An 18,397-nucleotide genomic window follows, 5' to 3' on the forward strand; every position below is an offset into this window, starting at 1 on the left:
GTTCTTTAAATGTTCACAATGTATTCAGCTCTATACATAGTGCACATACTGTGCAATTTATTAATCATCTCAACCTTTATTAAAATATCACAGAAATAATTAATGTCAGTTTTACATTTGTGGGCTATTAATCTACAGTCGTTTAATTGATAATAGATATCCTTTATCAAATGAAAAAAAATCCCTTGCGTCCTTATCCCTCTTGGACAAACCAGAGATCATGTTACCTATATTGAGCAAAACAAATGTATGTAAATAACTAAGTTCTGTTTGACTCTCCATTGCATTCGGGCTTATGTTCTGGGAAGTAAACATCAGTAAGTAACTTAATGTTAGCCAGTGAATCTGTTACAGTGTCAGAGACAGGAGACTGTAGTGTAAGAGTAAGAGTCAGAGACAATTGTGGGGAGAAGGTAACCAGCTAGCTAAGCGGCCATCCTAACTTACTCAACATTCAACATGTTTCCAAAATGTTTTCACTACCTAAAATTTTGCTAGCAAATTGTAGCCTTCCTCCTTGCACAATGCATTACTTCCGACAATATATGAACACTGTCATTAAAGGAACAAGTTGTTTACATGTTGTTACTGGCTGAAGTAAATATTGTCCAGTTGGCAGAGGACCCGTCGATATGGGAGGGGGGTGGGGGGCCGGGGGGTGTGCCTTATAGGGCCAGGCCCACCCACTCAGAATGCTGTGCCCTCCAGAAATAAATCTGATCATTTACATATAAATTCAATTATTGTATCTTTCTGATAAAAGAAGTACATTTAAAAAATAAAAGTAATTTACTAATCTAGTCTATGTTCCTTATAAATCAAGACATTAAAATAGAGAAATATGGATTGTCTTTGATTGACAGGGGGGTTCTGTGATGCAAGCACTACTATGATTGGCTGGATAGCCATTCCAGTTAATGCCATTGAATAATAAATCTAGACATAGACACATTCTAATAATTATTAGGTTGTATGCTACCTAATTGTCAGTGCTGCACGAATCAAATACAACATCAGATTATCAAAAATATGCAAATAACTTGTGCCACCCATTACAGTTCATCTGCCCCCCCTAAGACTGAGCGCTGGCATCGTGTCTGGTGGGGGCACTTACAGGACTGGAGCATTTCTGATGATGTAATAGGCAGGAAAATTAAGAAAGCAAAGAAGCAAAAGAAGAAGACTCAGAAGCCTTCTCTGCTCTACCTATAGTGCAGTCTTCTACAGTTTCCTGAGCAAGAACCAAGAGGAAAAGGGGGAAAAGCAAGAACACGAAGAAACACAAGAAGAAGAGTTAGAAGATACAGAAGAACTGGGCAGCTGTACTTAAATTCTGTGTGTTTATAGGTCAGGGGGGACAGATTTTAGTGTCTGAGAGTGAGAGTGTGGTCATTGTGTCTGCAAAGGCTGAACAGGGTACACCCTGCCAGTCTGTAACTTGGCAGGTGGCATACTTGACCCGCTACCCCAGTATAAATAAACGGAACATACAGAAAAACTGACCTGGCTTTCATCATTTTCCTTTTTCACTTCGGATGCCATTGCCTGTGAAGGAAAGGAATGTGCACGTTAGGAAGGGCCCATTCACGGCTCATAGAAATGCGCTTGATATGAGCTTGTGTGTGTGTTCTTGAGGGATTGGGAGCTGCTAGCTGTCAAGCTGTCAGCTTCAGTTCGGACGTCATCTGAGAGCGGAACATTTATGACCCCTCTCTCTCTCTTCGGTCTGTTTCATCCCTTTTTCACTCACAGGGAAAATGAGGGAAAAGCCATTGACTTTGGCACAGCTGTGGTCCTCATGCTGACAAATCCCAATAACAATCACAAAGCTAGAATCAAAACTAGATACTGAAAGCTCTCTTATACCCGCACTAAGGAAGTAACTGAAGACACCTGACTAATTAGGTTTGTCCCAAACATTATGATGCCCTGAAATGGGGGGACTGAGTATAATAAGCACTGTATTTTCTATAAGGTGAAACCAAAATGTATGAAAAGACCCTTCAATAAAGGCTGAGACTCTGTACTTTAACCAGGGTTCGAATTACGGGCGGAATTGGGGGGGTCTGACCCCCCCTAATTAAGACTTGGACCCCCCCAAAAGAGGTGAAACAACATGTTGGGGGTGTCAAAACATTTATATATCCTTCTTACCTGTAATCGTAAATATTACAATATATTTCCCATCAGTGGCATCACCGCCCATAATTTGAACCCTGACTTTAACCACATTTGAATTATGTGATTGCAAATCCAAAATTGTGGAATACAGAGCTAAATCGAGAAAATGTGTCTTTGTCCCAAACATTATGGCACTCACTGTAACAAGGTGGGCCAGAATGAGGGGTGTCTCGTGTATGGTTATTGAGACGGGAATGGGGAAGAGGTCGCTGTTGTCCTGTATTTCGAACAGTAAATTGATTGTCAAGAGGTTCATCAAAAATACTCTCAATTCGGCGCGGTGGTTCAGCCAAGATACTGTAAATGGGACGGCCAGCCCCGGATAATATTAAATGCAACAGTGATTGACCGTTGAATCGTGACTGTTGAAAAACGAGAATCTGATATTAAACATAATATTACATAAAATGAACTTGTTCTAGATTTAAAAGTTTGTGGTGTTACGTTCTGATTTCCGTTTTCTCAAGGGAGAATGGTCCAGCGGCTACGGAGCACTACAGTAGAAAAATATTAATGTAGAGAAATATTAATCTAGATATCTGAGGACATGCGTTACTAGCCTAAACTGTACGTAACCACTTCCTTATCAAACCGTCTCTGACTGTGCCCGCGTATAAGGCTATACTAGCGGCCGTCGACGTCAACCGTAGCAGTTAAGCTGCCAGGGCAGTTGTCCACAAAGTTTTATCCACAGCAGTTCGGCTTGTAGAATGGAATAAATATAACACACCCCACATTCCATCCAGACATTCAGAATAATGTTTCTTCCGCTGTCAAAAACAATGTTGCAGACTGGTCTGTGTCGGAGCCATAGACTATTACCTTTTCATTTTTGCACGGTTGTTTTTGTTTCCTGTACACATACAAAACGTATGCAAAATGCAATATGGAAACGTTTGAAATCTGAATTTACTTTAGAAACGGAATAAACACGCTATATTTTGGTTATTTCGGAGTAAAAACAAAATTCAAATTATCCCGAACGTATACACAGATCATAGGCTACAGCAAGTTCCGATCTAAGAATATTCAGAGACGAGAGATTGTAGAGATTTTATTAATTTTGCCAGTGAAGAGACAGGAGGCTGTCATGTAAGCGATAGTCAGAGACGATTTTGGGGACATGGTAACCCGCTAGCCAGGGGCGTAGGAGTGAGATTGATAGGTTTACATTTGCTCCCCAGCCCTGCCCCCACAATAAATAAAATGTGGAAAAGTTCATTGGTCCCACCAGAGCCAGCTATGTTATTAAAGATGCAGAAACATGCAGCCTCACCCTTTCTCACCTGCAAGAGCTGGCTCTGTGGTTCCTTTATTGTTCTGTATGTAGCCTATGTGAGATACCTCCTACCGACTAATAGTAGGGCGGTCAAACCTGTTTTGCGATCTTTCAGAAAACATATTTTGACAGTTTATTCTTCATGCATAATGTCATAAATGCAACAGTATAGTCAAATAACATATATATCGCTGATTTGCCAGAATATGAATGTTTCCTATAATACGATTTTAAAAATTAGCCGCTAATTCGCTCTTTCTGTGTTTTCTGCATGTTTCCTTCGGGTACTCGGGCTTCTTCCCACAGTCCAAAGACATGCAGGTAGTCTAATTGGAGACTCTAAATTACCCATAAGCATGTGTGAGTGAATGGTGTGTGTGCCCTGTGATAAATTGGCAGCCTGTCCAGGGTGTATATAACTGCAGTGACAAATTAAATTTCCACAGCATCTCTGCTCTAAGAAAGTCAAATCTTAATCTTGCCTTTGCACTTTTTGCCTCTGTCTTCTCTCTGTCTTCACCTGTGGCCAGGTCTTCACCCTGCTAAAAAATGATGACAAAACATTAAGCCTATGAGTTAATGGACACCCTGTGCAAATATAAACTAACCACTTATCATAATATCAAAGAAATGACCAGTGAAATGAATCAAATAATTTAACCCACTTTAATATCAATGTAAATAGTGCAGCATCATGTTAGGTACAATGTCTGTAGTTTACAGGTTATCTATTTTCATCTAAATAACTGCATATTGTTTAGCAATTATTTTTTTAGAAACTACCAAAATCACTAAATGTGAAAATAAAAACTCTACACATGTGGCCAGCCCTTTGTCCTTTGTTTAGGACGCAGTCATATTGAGAAGTTTACTCACCTCTCCACTTCCTACACTCGTCTCCTCTCGTTCTTTAAATGTTCACAAAGTATTCAGCTCTATACATAGTGCACATACTGTGCAATTTATTAATCATCTCAACATTATTAAAATATCACAGAAATAATTAATGTCAGTTTTACATTTGTGGGCTATTAATCTACAGTCGTTTAATTGATAATAGATATCCTTTATCAAATGAAAAAAATCCCTTGCATCCTTATCTCTCTTGGACAAACCAGAGATCATGTTACCTATATTGAGCAAAACAAATGTATGTAAATAACTAAGTTCTGTTTGACTCTCCATTGCATTTGGGCTTATGTTCTGGGAAGTAAACATCAGTAAGTAACTTAATGTTAGCCAGTGAATCTGTTACAGTATCAGAGACAGGAGACTGTAGTGTAAGAGTAAGAGTCAGAGACAATTGTGGGGAGAAGGTAACCAGCTAGCTAAGCGGCCATCCTAACTTACTCAACATTCAACATGTTTCCAAAATGTTTTCACTACCTAAAAGTTTGCTAGCAAATTGTAGCCTTCCTCCTTGCACAATGCATTACTTCCGACAATATATGAACACTGTCATTAAAGGAACAAGTTGTTTACATGTTGTTACTGGCTGAAGTAAATATTGTCCAGTTGGCAGAGGACCCGTCGATATGGGAGGGGGGTGGGGGGCCGGGGGGTGTGCCTTATAGGGCCAGGCCCACCCACTCAGAATGCTGTGCCCTCCAGAAATAAATCAGATCATTTACATATAAATTCAATTATTGTATCTTTCTGATAAAAGAAGTACATGTAAAAAATAAAAGTAATTTACTAATCTAGTCTATGTTCCTTATAAATCAAGACATTAAAATAGAGAAATATGGAGTGTCTTTGATTGACAGGGGGGTTCTGTGATGCAAGCACTACTATGATTGGCTGGACAGCCATTCCAGTTAATGCCATTGAATAATAAATCTAGACATAGACACATTCTAATAATTATTAGGCGGTATGCTACCTAATTGTCAGTGCTGCACGAATCAAACATGAATCAAATACAATATCAGATCATCAAAAATAAGCAAATAACTCGTGCCACCCATTACAGTTCATCTGCCCCCCCTAAGACTGAGCGCTGGCATCATGTCTGGTTGGGGCACTTACAGGACTGGAGCATTTCTGATGATGTAATAGGCAGGAAAATTAAGAAAGCAAAGAAGCAAAAGAAGAAGACTCAGAAGCCTTCTCTGCTCTACATATAGTGCAGTCTTCTACAGTTTCCTGAGCAAGAACCAAGAGGAAAAGGGGAAAAAGCAAGAACATGAAGAAACATAAGAAGAAGAGTTAGAAGATACAGAAGAACTGGGCAGCTGTACTTAAATTCTGTGTGTTTAAAGGTCAGGGGGGACAGATTTTAGTGTCTGAGAGTGAGAGTGTGGTCATTGTGTCTGTGAGTGCAGAACAGGGTGCTGAACAGGGTACACCCTGCCAGTCTCTAATTTGGTGGGTGGCATATCTGAACAGGGTACACCCTGCCCATAAGTATGTGTGAGTGAATGGTGAGTGTGCCCTGCGATAGACTGGCGGCCTATCCAGGGTGTATTCCTGCCTCTCGCCCAATGCATGCTGGGATAGGCTCGGCCCCCCCCCCCCCCCCCCCCGACCCTGCTCAGTATGAGCGGGTATAGATAATGAATGGATGGACAACAACTTATCAATATCAGCTCATTTTTGTATTCCTATTGTAGCTTATTGGAATGACAAATTAAATTTCCACAGCATCTTTGCTCTAAAAATGTCAAATCTTAATCTTACCTTTGCACTCTTTGCCTCTGTCTCCTCTCTGTCTCCACCTGTGGCCAGGTCTTCATCCTGCTAAAAAATGATGACAAAACATTAAGCCTATGAGTTAATGGACACCCTGTGCAAATATAAACTAACCACTTATTATGATATATCACAGAAATGACCAGTGATGGTCTATCAAATAATTTAACCCACTTTAATATCAATGTAAATAGTGCAGCATCATGTTAGGTACAATGTCTGTAGTTTACAGGTTATCTATTTTCATCTAAATATTTGGCGAGAGATATAACTGCATATTGTTTAGCAATTATTTTTTTAGAAACTACCAAAATCACTAAATGTGAAAATAAAAACTCTACACATGTGGCCAGCCCTTTGACCTTTGTTTAGGACGCGGTCATATTGAGAAGTTTACTCACCTCTCCACTTCCTATACTCGTCTCCTCTCGTTCTTTAAATGTTCACAATGTATTCAGCCGTATACATAGTGCACATACTGTGCAATTTATTAATCATCTCAACATTATTAAAATATCACAGAAATAATTAATGTCAGTTTTACATTTGTGGGCTATTAATCTACAGTCGTTTAATTGATAATAGATATCCTTTATCAAATGAAAAAAAATCCCTTGCATCCTTATCTCTCTTGGACAAACCAGAGATCATGTTACCTATATTGAGCAAAACAAATGTATGTAAATAACTAAGTTCTGTTTGACTCTCCATTGCATTTGGGCTTATGTTCTGGGAAGTAAACATCAGTAAGTAACTTAATGTTAGCCAGTGAATCTGTTACAGTATCAGAGACAGGAGACTGTAGTGTAAGAGTAAGAGTCAGAGACAATTGTGGGGAGAAGGTAACCAGCTAGCTGAGCGGCCTTCCTAACTTACTCAACATTCAACATGTTTCCAAAATGTTTTCACTACCTAAAAGTTTGCTAGCAAATTGTAGCCTTCCTCCTTGCACAATGCATTACTTCCGACAATATATGAACACTGTCATTAAAGGAACAAGTTGTTTACATGTTGTTACTGGCTGAAGTAAATATTGTCCAGTTGGCAGAGGACCCGTCGATATGGGAGGGGGGTGGGGGGCCGGGGGGTGTGCCTTATAGGGCCAGGCCCACCCACTCAGAATGCTGTGCCCTCCAGAAATAAATAAGATCATTTACATATAAATTCAATTATTGTATCTTTCTGATAAAAGAAAGTACATTTAAAAAATAAAAGTAATTTACTAATCTAGTCTATGTTCCTTATAAATCAAGACATTAAAATAGAGAAATATGGAGTGTCTTTGATTGACAGGGGGGTTCTGTGATGCAAGCACTACTATGATTGGCTGGATAGCCATTCCAGTTAATGCCATTGAATAATAAATCTAGACATAGACACATTCTATTAATTATTAGGCTGTATGCTACCTAATTGTCAGTGCTGCATGAATCAAACATGAATCAAATACAATATCAGATCATCAAAAATAAGCAAATAACTTGTGCCACCCATTACAGTTCATCTGTCCCCCCCCCTAAGACTGAGCGCTGGCATCGTGTCGGGTTGGGGCACTTACAGGACTGGAGCATTTCTGATGATGCAATAGGCAGGAAAATTAAGAAAGCAAAGAAGCGAAAGAAGAAGACTCAGAAGCCTTCTCTGCTCTGCCTATAGTGCAGTTTTCTACAGTTTCCTGAGTGAGAACCAAGAGGAAAAGGGGAAAAAGCAAGAACATGAAGAAACGTAAGAAGAAGAGTTAGAAGATACAGAAGAACTGGGCAGCTGTACTTAAATTCTGTGTGTTTAAAGGTCAGGGGGGATAGATTTTAGTGTCTGAGAGTGAGAGTGTGGTCATTGTGTCTGTGAGTGCAGAACAGGGTGCTGAACAGGGTACACCCAGCCAGTCTCTAATTTGGTGGGTGGCATATCTGAAAAGGGTACACCCTGCCAGTCTCTCACTTGGCAGGTGGCATATCTGAACAGGGTACACCCTGCCAGTCTCTAACTTGGCAGGTGGCATATCTGAACAGGGTACACCCTGCCAGCCTCTAACTTGGTGGGTGGCATATCTGAACAGGGTACACCCTGTTAGTCTCTAACTTGGTGGGTGACATACCTGAACCGGGTACAGCCTGCCAGCCTCTAACTTGGTGGATGGCATATCTGAACATGGTACACCCTGTTAGTCTCTAACCTGGTGGGTGGCATATCTGAACAGGGTACACCCTGCCAGACTCTAACTTGGTGGGTGGCATATCTAAACAGGGTACACCCTGCCAGTCTCTAACTTGGTGGGTGGCATATCTGAACAGGGTAAACCCTGCCCATAAGTATGTGTGAGAGAATGGTGAGTGTGCCCTGCGATAGACTGGCGGCCTATCCAGGGTGTATTCCTGCCTCTCGCCCAATGCACGCTGGGATAGGCTCGGCACCCCACCCCTACTCCCACCCCCCCGACCCTGCTCAGTATAAGCGGGTATAGATAATGAATGGATGGACAACAACTTATCAATATCAGCGCATTTTTGTATTCCTATTGTAGCTTATTGAAATGACAAATTAAATTTCCACAGCATCCCTGCTCTAAAAATGTCAAATCTTAATCTTACCTTTGCACTCTTTTCCTCTGTCTCCTCTCTGTCTCCACCTGTGGCCAGGTCTTCAGCCTGCTAATAAATGATGAAAAAACATTAAGCCTATGAGTTAATGGACACCCTGTGCAAATATAAACTAACCACTTATTATGATATATCACAGAAATGACCAGTGACGGTCTATCAAATAATTTAACCCACTTTAATATCAATGTAAATAGTGCAGCATCATGTTAGGTACAATGTCTGTAGTTTACAGGTTATCTATTTTCATCTAAATATTTGGCGAGAGATATAACTGCATATTGTTTAGCAATTATTTTTTTAGAAACTACCAAAATCACTAAATGTGAAAATAAAAACTCTACACATGTGGCCAGCCCTTTGACCTTTGTTTAGGACGCAGTCATATTGAGAAGTTTACTCACCTCTCCACTTCCTACACTCGTCTCCTTCGTTCTTTAAATGTTCACAATGTATTCAGCTGTATACATAGTGCACATACTGTGCAATTTATTAATCATCTCAACCTTTATTAAAATATCACAGAAATAATTAATGTCAGTTTTACATTTGTGGGCTATTAATCTACAGTCGTTTAATTGATAATAGATATCCTTTATCAAATGAAAAAAAATCCCTTGCGTCCTTATCCCTCTTGGACAAACCAGAGATCATGATTACCTATATTTGAGCAAAACAATAGGTATGTAAATAACTAAGTTCTGTTTGACTCTCCATTGCATTAGGGCTTATGTTCTGGGAAGTAAACATCAGTAAGTAACTTAATGTTAGCCAGTGAATCTGTTACAGTATCAGAGACAGGAGACTGTAGTGTAAGAGTAAGAGTCAGAGACAATTGTGGGGAGAAGGTAACCAGCTAGCTAAGCGGCCATCCTAACTTACTCAACATTCAACATGTTTCCAAAATGTTTTCACTACCTAAAAGTTTGCTAGCAAATTGTAGCCTTCCTCCTTGCACAATGCATTACTTCCGACAATATATGAACACTGTCATTAAAGGAACAAGTTGTTTACATGTTGTTACTGGCTGAAGTAAATATTGTCCAGTTGGCAGAGGACCCGTCGATATGGGAGGGGGGTGGGGGGCCGGGGGGTGTGCCTTATAGGGCCAGGCCCACCCACTCAGAATGCTGTGCCCTCCAGAAATAAATCTGATCATTTACATATAAATTCAATTATTGTATCTTTCTGATAAAAGAAGTACATGTAAAAAATAAAAGTAATTTACTAATCTAGTCTATGTTCCTTATAAATCAAGACATTAAAATAGAGAAATATGGATTGTCTTTGATTGACAGGGGGGTTCTGTGATGCAAGCACTACTATGATTGGCTGGACAGCCATTCCAGTTAATGCCATTGAATAATAAATCTAGACATAGACACATTCTAATAATTATTAGGCTGTATGCTACCTAATTGTCAGTGCTGCACGAATAAAATACAACATCAGATTATCAAAAATATGCAAATAACTTGTGCCACCCATTACAGTTCATCTGCCCCCCCTAAGACTGAGCGCTGGCCTCGTGTCTGGTGGGGGTACTTACAGGACTGGAGCATATCTGATGATGTAATAGGCAGGAAAATTAAGAAAGCAAAGAAGCAAAAGAAGAAGACTCAGAAGCCTTCTCTGCTCTATAGTGCAGTTTTCTACAGTTTCCTGAGTGAGAACCAAGAGGAAAAGGGGAAAAAGCAAGAACATGAAGAAACGTAAGAAGAAGAGTTAGAAGATACAGGGAGAACTGGGCAGCTGTGCTTAAATTCTGTGTGTTTAAAGGTCAGGGGGGACAGATTTTAGTGTCTGAGAGTGAGAGTGTGGTCATTGTGTCTGTGAGTGCAGAACAGGGTGCTGAACAGGGTACACCCAGCCAGTCTCTAATTTGGTGGGTGGCATATCTGAACAGGGTACACCCTGCCAGTCTCTCACTTGGCAGGTGGCATATCTGAACAGGGTACACCCTGCCAGTCTCTAACTTGGCAGGTGGCATATCTGAACAGGGTACACCCTGCCAGCCTCTAACTTGGTGGGTGGCATATCTGAACAGGGTACACCCTGTTAGTCTCTAACTTGGTGGGTGGCATATCTAAACAGGGTACACCCTGCCCATAAGTATGTGTGAGTGAATGGTGAGTGTGCCCTGCGATAGACTGGCGGCCTATCCAGGGTGTATTCCTGCCTCTCGCCCAATGCACGCTGGGATAGGCTCAGCACCCCGCCCCCCACCCCCCCCGACCCTGCTCAGTATAAGCGGGTATTGATAATGAATGGATGGACAACAACTTATCAATATCAGCGCATTTTTGTATTCCTATTGTAGCTTATTGAAATGACAAATTAAATTTCCACAGCATCCCTGCTCTAAAAATGTCAAATCTTAATCTTACCTTTGCACTCTTTTCCTCTGTCTCCTCTCTGTCTCCACCTGTGGCCAGGTCTTCAGCCTGCTAATAAATGATGAAAAAACATTAAGCCTATGAGTAAATGGACACCCTGTGCAAATATAAACTAACCACTTATTATGATATATCACAGAAATGACCAGTGACGGTCTATCAAATAATTTAACCCACTTTAATATCAATGTAAATAGTGCAGCATCATGTTAGGTACAATGTCTGTAGTTTACAGGTTATCTATTTTCATCTAAATATTTGGCGAGAGATATAACTGCATATTGTTTATATTTTGTTTATATTTTTTTGTTAGAAACTGCCAAAATCACTAAATGTGAAAATAAACTCTACACATGTGGCCAGCCCTTTGACCTTTGTTTAGGACGCAGTCATATTGAGAAGTTTACTCACCTCTCCACTTCCTACACTCGTCTCCTTTCGTTCTTTAAATGTTCACAATGTATTCAGCTCTATACATAGTGCACATACTGTGCAATTTATTAATCATCTCAACCTTTATTAAAATATCACAGAAATAATTAATGTCAGTTTTACATTTGTGGGCTATTAATCTACAGTCATTTAATTGATAATAGATATCCTTTATCAAATGAAAAAAAATCCCTTGTGTCCTTATCCCTCTTGGACAAACCAGAGATCATGATACCTATATTGAGCAAAACAAATGTATGTAAATAACTAAGTTCTGTTTGACTCTCCATTGCATTCGGGCTTATGTTCTGGGAAGTAAACATCAGTAAGTAACTTAATGTTAGCCAGTGAATCTGTTACAGTGTCAGAGACAGGAGACTGTAGTGTAAGAGTAAGAGTCAGAGACAATTGTGGGGAGAAGGTAACCAGCTAGCTAAGCGGCCATCCTAACTTACTCAACATTCAACATGTTTCCAAAATGTTTTCACTACCTAAAATTTTGCTAGCAAATTGTAGCCTTCCTCCTTGCACAATGCATTACTTCCGACAATATATGAACACTGTCATTAAAGGAACAAGTTGTTTACATGTTGTTACTGGCTGAAGTAAATATTGTCCAGTTGGCAGAGGACCCGTCGATATGGGAGGGGGGTGGGGGGCCGGGGAGTGTGCCTTATAGGGCCAGGCCCACCCACTCAGAATGCTGTGCCCTCCAGAAATAAATCAGATAATTTACATATAAATTCAATTATTGTATCTTTCTGATAAAAAAAGTACATTTAAAAAATAAAAGTAAAAGCCATTCCAGTTAATGCCCTTGAATAATAAATCTAGACATAGACACATTCTAATAATTATTAGGCTGTATGCTACCTAATTGTCAGTGCTGCACGAAATCAAATACAACATCAGATTATCAAAAATATGCAAATAACTTGTGCCACCCATTACAGTTCATCTGCCCCCCCTAAGACTGAGCGCTGGCATCGTGTCTGGTGGGGGCACTTACAGGACTGGAGCATTTCTGATGATGTAATAGGCAGGAAAATTAAGAAAGCAAAGAAGCAAAAGAAGAAGACTCAGAAGCCTTCTCTGCTCTACCTATAGTGCAGTCTTCTACAGTTTCCTGAGCAAGAACCAAGAGGAAAAGGGGGAAAAGCAAGAACACGAAGAAACACAAGAAGAAGAGTTAGAAGATACAGAAGAACTGGGCAGCTGTACTTAAATTCTGTGTGTTTATAGGTCAGGGGGGACAGATTTTAGTGTCTGAGAGTGAGAGTGTGGTCATTGTGTCTGTGAGTGCAGAACAGGGTACACCCTGCCAGTCTGTAACTTGGCAGGTGGCATACTTGACCCGCTACCCCAGTATAAATAAACGGAACATACAGAAAAACTGACCTGGCTTTCATCATTTTCCTTTTTCACTTCGGATGGCATTGTCTGTGAAGGAAAGGAATGTGCACGTTAGGAAGGGCCCATTCACGGCTCATAGAAATGCGCTTGATATGAGCTTGTGTGTGTGTTCTTGAGGGATTGGGAGCTGCTAGCTGTCAAGCTGTCAGCTTCAGTTCGGACGTCATCTGAGAGCGGAACATTTATGACCCCTCTCTCTCTCTCTTCGGTCTGTTTCATCCCTTTTTCACTCACAGGGAAAATGAGGGAAAAGCTATTGACTTTGGCACAGCTGTGGTCCTCATGCTGACAAATCCCAATAACAATCACAAAGCTAGAATCAAAACTAGATACTGAAAGCTCTCTTATGCCAGCTCTAAGGATGTAACTGAAGACACCTGACTAATTAGGTTTGTCCCAAACATTATGATGCCCTGAAATGGGGGGACTGAGTATAATAAGCACTGTAATTTCTATAAGGTGAAACCAAAATGTATGAAAAGACCCTTCAATAAAGGCTGAGACTCTGTACTTTAACCAGGGTTCGAATTACGGGCGGAATTGGGGGGGTCTGACCCCCCTAATTAAGACTTGGACCCCCCCAAAAGAGGTGAAACAACATGTTGGGGGTGTCAAAACATTTATATATCCTTCTTACCTGTAATCGTAAATATTACAATATATTTCCCATCAGTGGCATCACCGCCCATAATTTGAACCCTGACTTTAACCACATTTGAATTATGTGATTGCAAATCCAAAATTGTGGAATACAGAGCTAAATCGAGAAAATGTGTCTTTGTCCCAAACATTATGGCACTCACTGTAACAAGGTGGGCCAGAATGAGGGGTGTCTCTTGTATGGTTATTGAGACGGGAATGGGGAAGAGGTCGCTGTTGTCCTGTATTTCGAACAGTAAATTGATTGTCAAGAGGTTCATCAAAAATACTCTCAATTCGGCGCGGTGGTTCAGCCAAGATACTGTAAATGGGACGGCCAGCCCCGGATAATATTAAATGCAACAGTGATTGACCGTTGAATCGTGACTGTTGAAAAACGAGAATCTGATATTAAACATAATATTACATAAAATGAACTTGTTCTAGATTTAAAAGTTTGTGGTTCTGATTTCCGTTTTCTCAAGGGAGAATGGTCCAGCGGCTACGGAGCACTACAGTAGAAAAATATTAATGTAGAAAAATATTAATCTAGATATCTGAGGACATGCGTTACTAGCCTAAACTGTACGTAACCACTTCCTTATCAAACCGTCTCTGACTGTGCCCGCGTATAAGGCTATACTAGCGGCCGTCGACGTCAACCGTAGCAGTTAAGCTGCCAGGGCAGTTGTCCACAAAGTTTTATCCACAGCAGTTCGGCTTGTAGAATGGAATAAATATAACACACCCCACATTCCATCCAGACATTCAGAATAATGTTTCTTCCGCTGTCAACAACAATGTTGCAGACTGGTCTGTGTCGGAGCCATAGACTATTACTTTTTCATTTTTGCATGGTTGTTTTTGTTTCCTGTACACATACAAAACGTATGCAAAATGCAATATGGAAACGTTTGAAATCTGAATTTACTTTAGAAACGGAATAAACACGCTATATTTTGGTTATTTCGGAGTAAAAACAAAATTCAAATTATCCCGAACGTATACACAGATCATAGGCTACAGCAAGTTCCGATCTAAGAATATTCAGAGACGAGAGATTGTAGAGATTTTATTAATTTTGCCAGTGAAGAGACAGGAGGCTGTCATGTAAGCGATAGTCAGAGACGATTTTGGGGACATGGTAACCCGCTAGCCAGGGGCGTAGGAGTGAGATTGATAGGTTTACATTTGCTCCCCAGCCCTGCCCCCACAATAAATAAAATGTGGAAAAGTTCATTGGTCCCACCAGAGCCAGCTATGTTATTAAAGATGCAGAAACATGCAGCCTCACCCTTTCTCACCTGCAAGAGCTGGCTCTGTGGTTCCTTTATTGTTCTGTATGTAGCCTATGTGAGATACCTCCTACCGACTAATAGTAGGGCGGTCAAACCTGTTTTGCGATCTTTCAGAAAACATATTTTGACAGTTTATTCTTCATGCATAATGTCATAAATGCAACAGTATAGTCAAATAACATATATATCGCTGATTTGCCAGAATATGAATGTTTCCTATAATACGATTTTAAAAATTAGCCGCTAATTCGCTCTTTCTGTGTTTTCTGCATGTTTCCTTCGGGTACTCGGGCTTCCTCCCACAGTCCAAAGACATGCCGGTAGACTAATCGGAGACTCTAAATTACCCATAAGTATGTGTGAGTGAATGGTGTGTGTGCCCTGTGATAAATTGGCAGCCTGTCCAGGGTGTATATAACTGCAGTGACAAATTAAATTTCCACAGCATCTCTGCTCTAAGAAAGTCAAATCTTAATCTTACCTTTGCACTCTTTGCCTCTGTCTTCTCTCTGTCTTCACCTGTGGCCAGGTCTTCACCCTGCAAAAAAATGATGACAAAACATTAAGCCTATGAGTTAATGGACACCCTGTGCAAATATAAACTAACCACTTATCATAATATCAAAGAAATGACCAGTGAAATGAATCAAATAATTTAACCCACTTTAATATCAATGTAAATAGTGCAGCATCATGTTAGATACAATGTCTGTAGTTTACAGGTTATCTATTTTCATCTAAATATTTGGTGAGAGATATAACTGAATATTGTTTAGCAATTATTTTTTTAGAAACTACCAAAATCACTAAATGTGAAAATAAAAACTCTACACATGTGGCCAGCCCTTTGTCCTTTGTTTAGGACGCAGTCATATTGAGAAGTTTACTCACCTCTCCACTTCCTACACTCGTCTCCTCTCGTTCTTTAAATGTTCACAATGTATTCAGCTCTATACATAGTGCTCATACTGTGCAATTTATTAATCATCTCAACATTATTAAAATATCACAGAAATAATTAATGTCAGTTTTACATTTGTGGGCTATTAATCTACAGTCGTTTAATTGATAATAGATATCCTTTATCAAATGAAAAAAATCCCTTGCATCCTTATCTCTCTTGGACAAACCAGAGATCATGTTACCTATATTGAGCAAAACAAATGTATGTAAATAACTAAGTTCTGTTTGACTCTCCATTGCATTTGGGCTTATGTTCTGGGAAGTAAACATCAGTAAGTAACTTAATGTTAGCCAGTGAATCTGTTACAGTATCAGAGACAGGAGACTGTAGTGTAAGAGTAAGAGTCAGAGACAATTGTGGGGAGAAGGTAACCAGCTAGCTAAGCGGCCATCCTAACTTACTCAACATTCAACATGTTTCCAAAATGTTTTCACTACCTAAAAGTTTGCTAGCAAATTGTAGCCTTCCTCCTTGCACAATGCATTACTTCCGACAATATATGAACACTGTCATTAAAGGAACAAGTTGTTTACATGTTGTTACTGGCTGAAGTAAATATTGTCCAGTTGGCAGAGGACCCGTCGATATGGGAGGGGGGTGGGGGGCCGGGGGGTGTGCCTTATAGGGCCAGGCCCACCCACTCAGAATGCTGTGCCCTCCAGAAATAAATCTGATCATTTACATATAAATTCAATTATTGTATCTTTCTGATAAAAGAAGTACATGTAAAAAATAAAAGTAATTTACTAATCTAGTCTATGTTCCTTATAAATCAAGACATTAAAATAGAGAAATATGGAGTGTCTTTGATTGACAGGGGGGTTCTGTGATGCAAGCACTACTATGATTGGCTGGACAGCCATTCCAGTTAATGCCATTGAATAATAAATCTAGACATAGACACATTCTAATAATTATTAGGCGGTATGCTACCTAATTGTCAGTGCTGCACGAATCAAACATGAATCAAATACAACATCAGATCATCAAAAATAAGCAAATAACTCGTGCCACCCATTACAGTTCATCTGCCCCCCCTAAGACTGAGCGCTGGCATCATGTCTGGTTGGGGCACTTACAGGACTGGAGCATTTCTGATGATGTAATAGGCAGGAAAATTAAGAAAGCAAAGAAGCAAAAGAAGAAGACTCAGAAGCCTTCTCTGCTCTACATATAGTGCAGTCTTCTACAGTTTCCTGAGCAAGAACCAAGAGGAAAAGGGGAAAAAGCAAGAACATGAAGAAACATAAGAAGAAGAGTTAGAAGATACAGAAGAACTGGGCAGCTGTACTTAAATTCTGTGTGTTTAAAGGTCAGGGGGGACAGATTTTAGTGTCTGAGAGTGAGAGTGTGGTCATTGTGTCTGTGAGTGCAGAACAGGGTGCTGAACAGGGTACACCCTGCCAGTCTCTAATTTGGTGGGTGGCATATCTGAACAGGGTACACCCTGCCCATAAGTATGTGTGAGTGAATGGTGAGTGTGCCCTGCGATAGACTGGCGGCCTATCCAGGGTGTATTCCTGCCTCTCGCCCAATGCATGCTGGGATAGGCTCGGCACCCCCCCCCCCCCCCCCCGACCCTGCTCAGTATGAGCGGGTATAGATAATGAATGGATGGACAACAACTTATCAATATCAGCTCATTTTTGTATTCCTATTGTAGCTTATTGGAATGACAAATTAAATTTCCACAGCATCTTTGCTCTAAAAATGTCAAATCTTAATCTTACCTTTGCACTCTTTGCCTCTGTCTCCTCTCTGTCTCCACCTGTGGCCAGGTCTTCATCCTGCTAAAAAATGATGACAAAACATTAAGCCTATGAGTTAATGGACACCCTGTGCAAATATAAACTAACCACTTATTATGATATATCACAGAAATGACCAGTGAATGGTCTATCAAATAATTTAACCCACTTTAATATCAATGTAAATAGTGCAGCATCATGTTAGGTACAATGTCTGTAGTTTACAGGTTATCTATTTTCATCTAAATATTTGGCGAGAGATATAACTGCATATTGTTTAGCAATTATTTTTTTAGAAACTACCAAAATCACTAAATGTGAAAATAAAAACTCTACACATGTGGCCAGCCCTTTGACCTTTGTTTAGGACGCGGTCATATTGAGAAGTTTACTCACCTCTCCACTTCCTATACTCGTCTCCTCTCGTTCTTTAAATGTTCACAATGTATTCAGCCGTATACATAGTGCACATACTGTGCAATTTATTAATCATCTCAACATTATTAAAATATCACAGAAATAATTAATGTCAGTTTTACATTTGTGGGCTATTAATCTACAGTCGTTTAATTGATAATAGATATCCTTTATCAAATGAAAAAAAATCCCTTGCATCCTTATCTCTCTTGGACAAACCAGAGATCATGTTACCTATATTGAGCAAAACAAAAGTATGTAAATAACTAAGTTCTGTTTGACTCTCCATTGCATTTGGGCTTATGTTCTGGGAAGTAAACATCAGTAAGTAACTTAATG

The 18,397-nt window shown here is 40.0% G+C and overlaps 1 protein-coding gene across 4 annotated transcripts in view; it reads right to left on the reverse strand.

The window, feature by feature from the left end:
- The window catches only part of LOC118207918 (vicilin-like seed storage protein At2g18540), a 197,150-nt gene that overhangs the window by 125,382 nt on the left and 53,371 nt on the right, over positions 1-18,397 (reverse strand). For 3 of the 4 annotated variants that reach the window (XM_035382119.1, XM_035382121.1, XM_035382120.1), the window contains 5 exons: positions 17,624-17,683; positions 15,411-15,467; positions 11,139-11,198; positions 8,743-8,802; positions 6,140-6,199 (listed from right to left, as the gene is read on the reverse strand). In XM_035382119.1, the coding sequence (XP_035238010.1) occupies positions 6,140-6,199; positions 8,743-8,802; positions 11,139-11,198; positions 15,411-15,467; positions 17,624-17,683 (297 nt within the window). The remainder of the gene's footprint in view (positions 1-6,139; positions 6,200-8,742; positions 8,803-11,138; positions 11,199-15,410; positions 15,468-17,623; positions 17,684-18,397) is intronic. The other variant, XM_035382122.1, reaches the window with a different exon arrangement.

Source organism: Anguilla anguilla, chromosome 11, assembly GCF_013347855.1.
Source record: "Anguilla anguilla isolate fAngAng1 chromosome 11, fAngAng1.pri, whole genome shotgun sequence".
Lineage (NCBI taxonomy): Eukaryota > Metazoa > Chordata > Actinopteri > Anguilliformes > Anguillidae > Anguilla > Anguilla anguilla.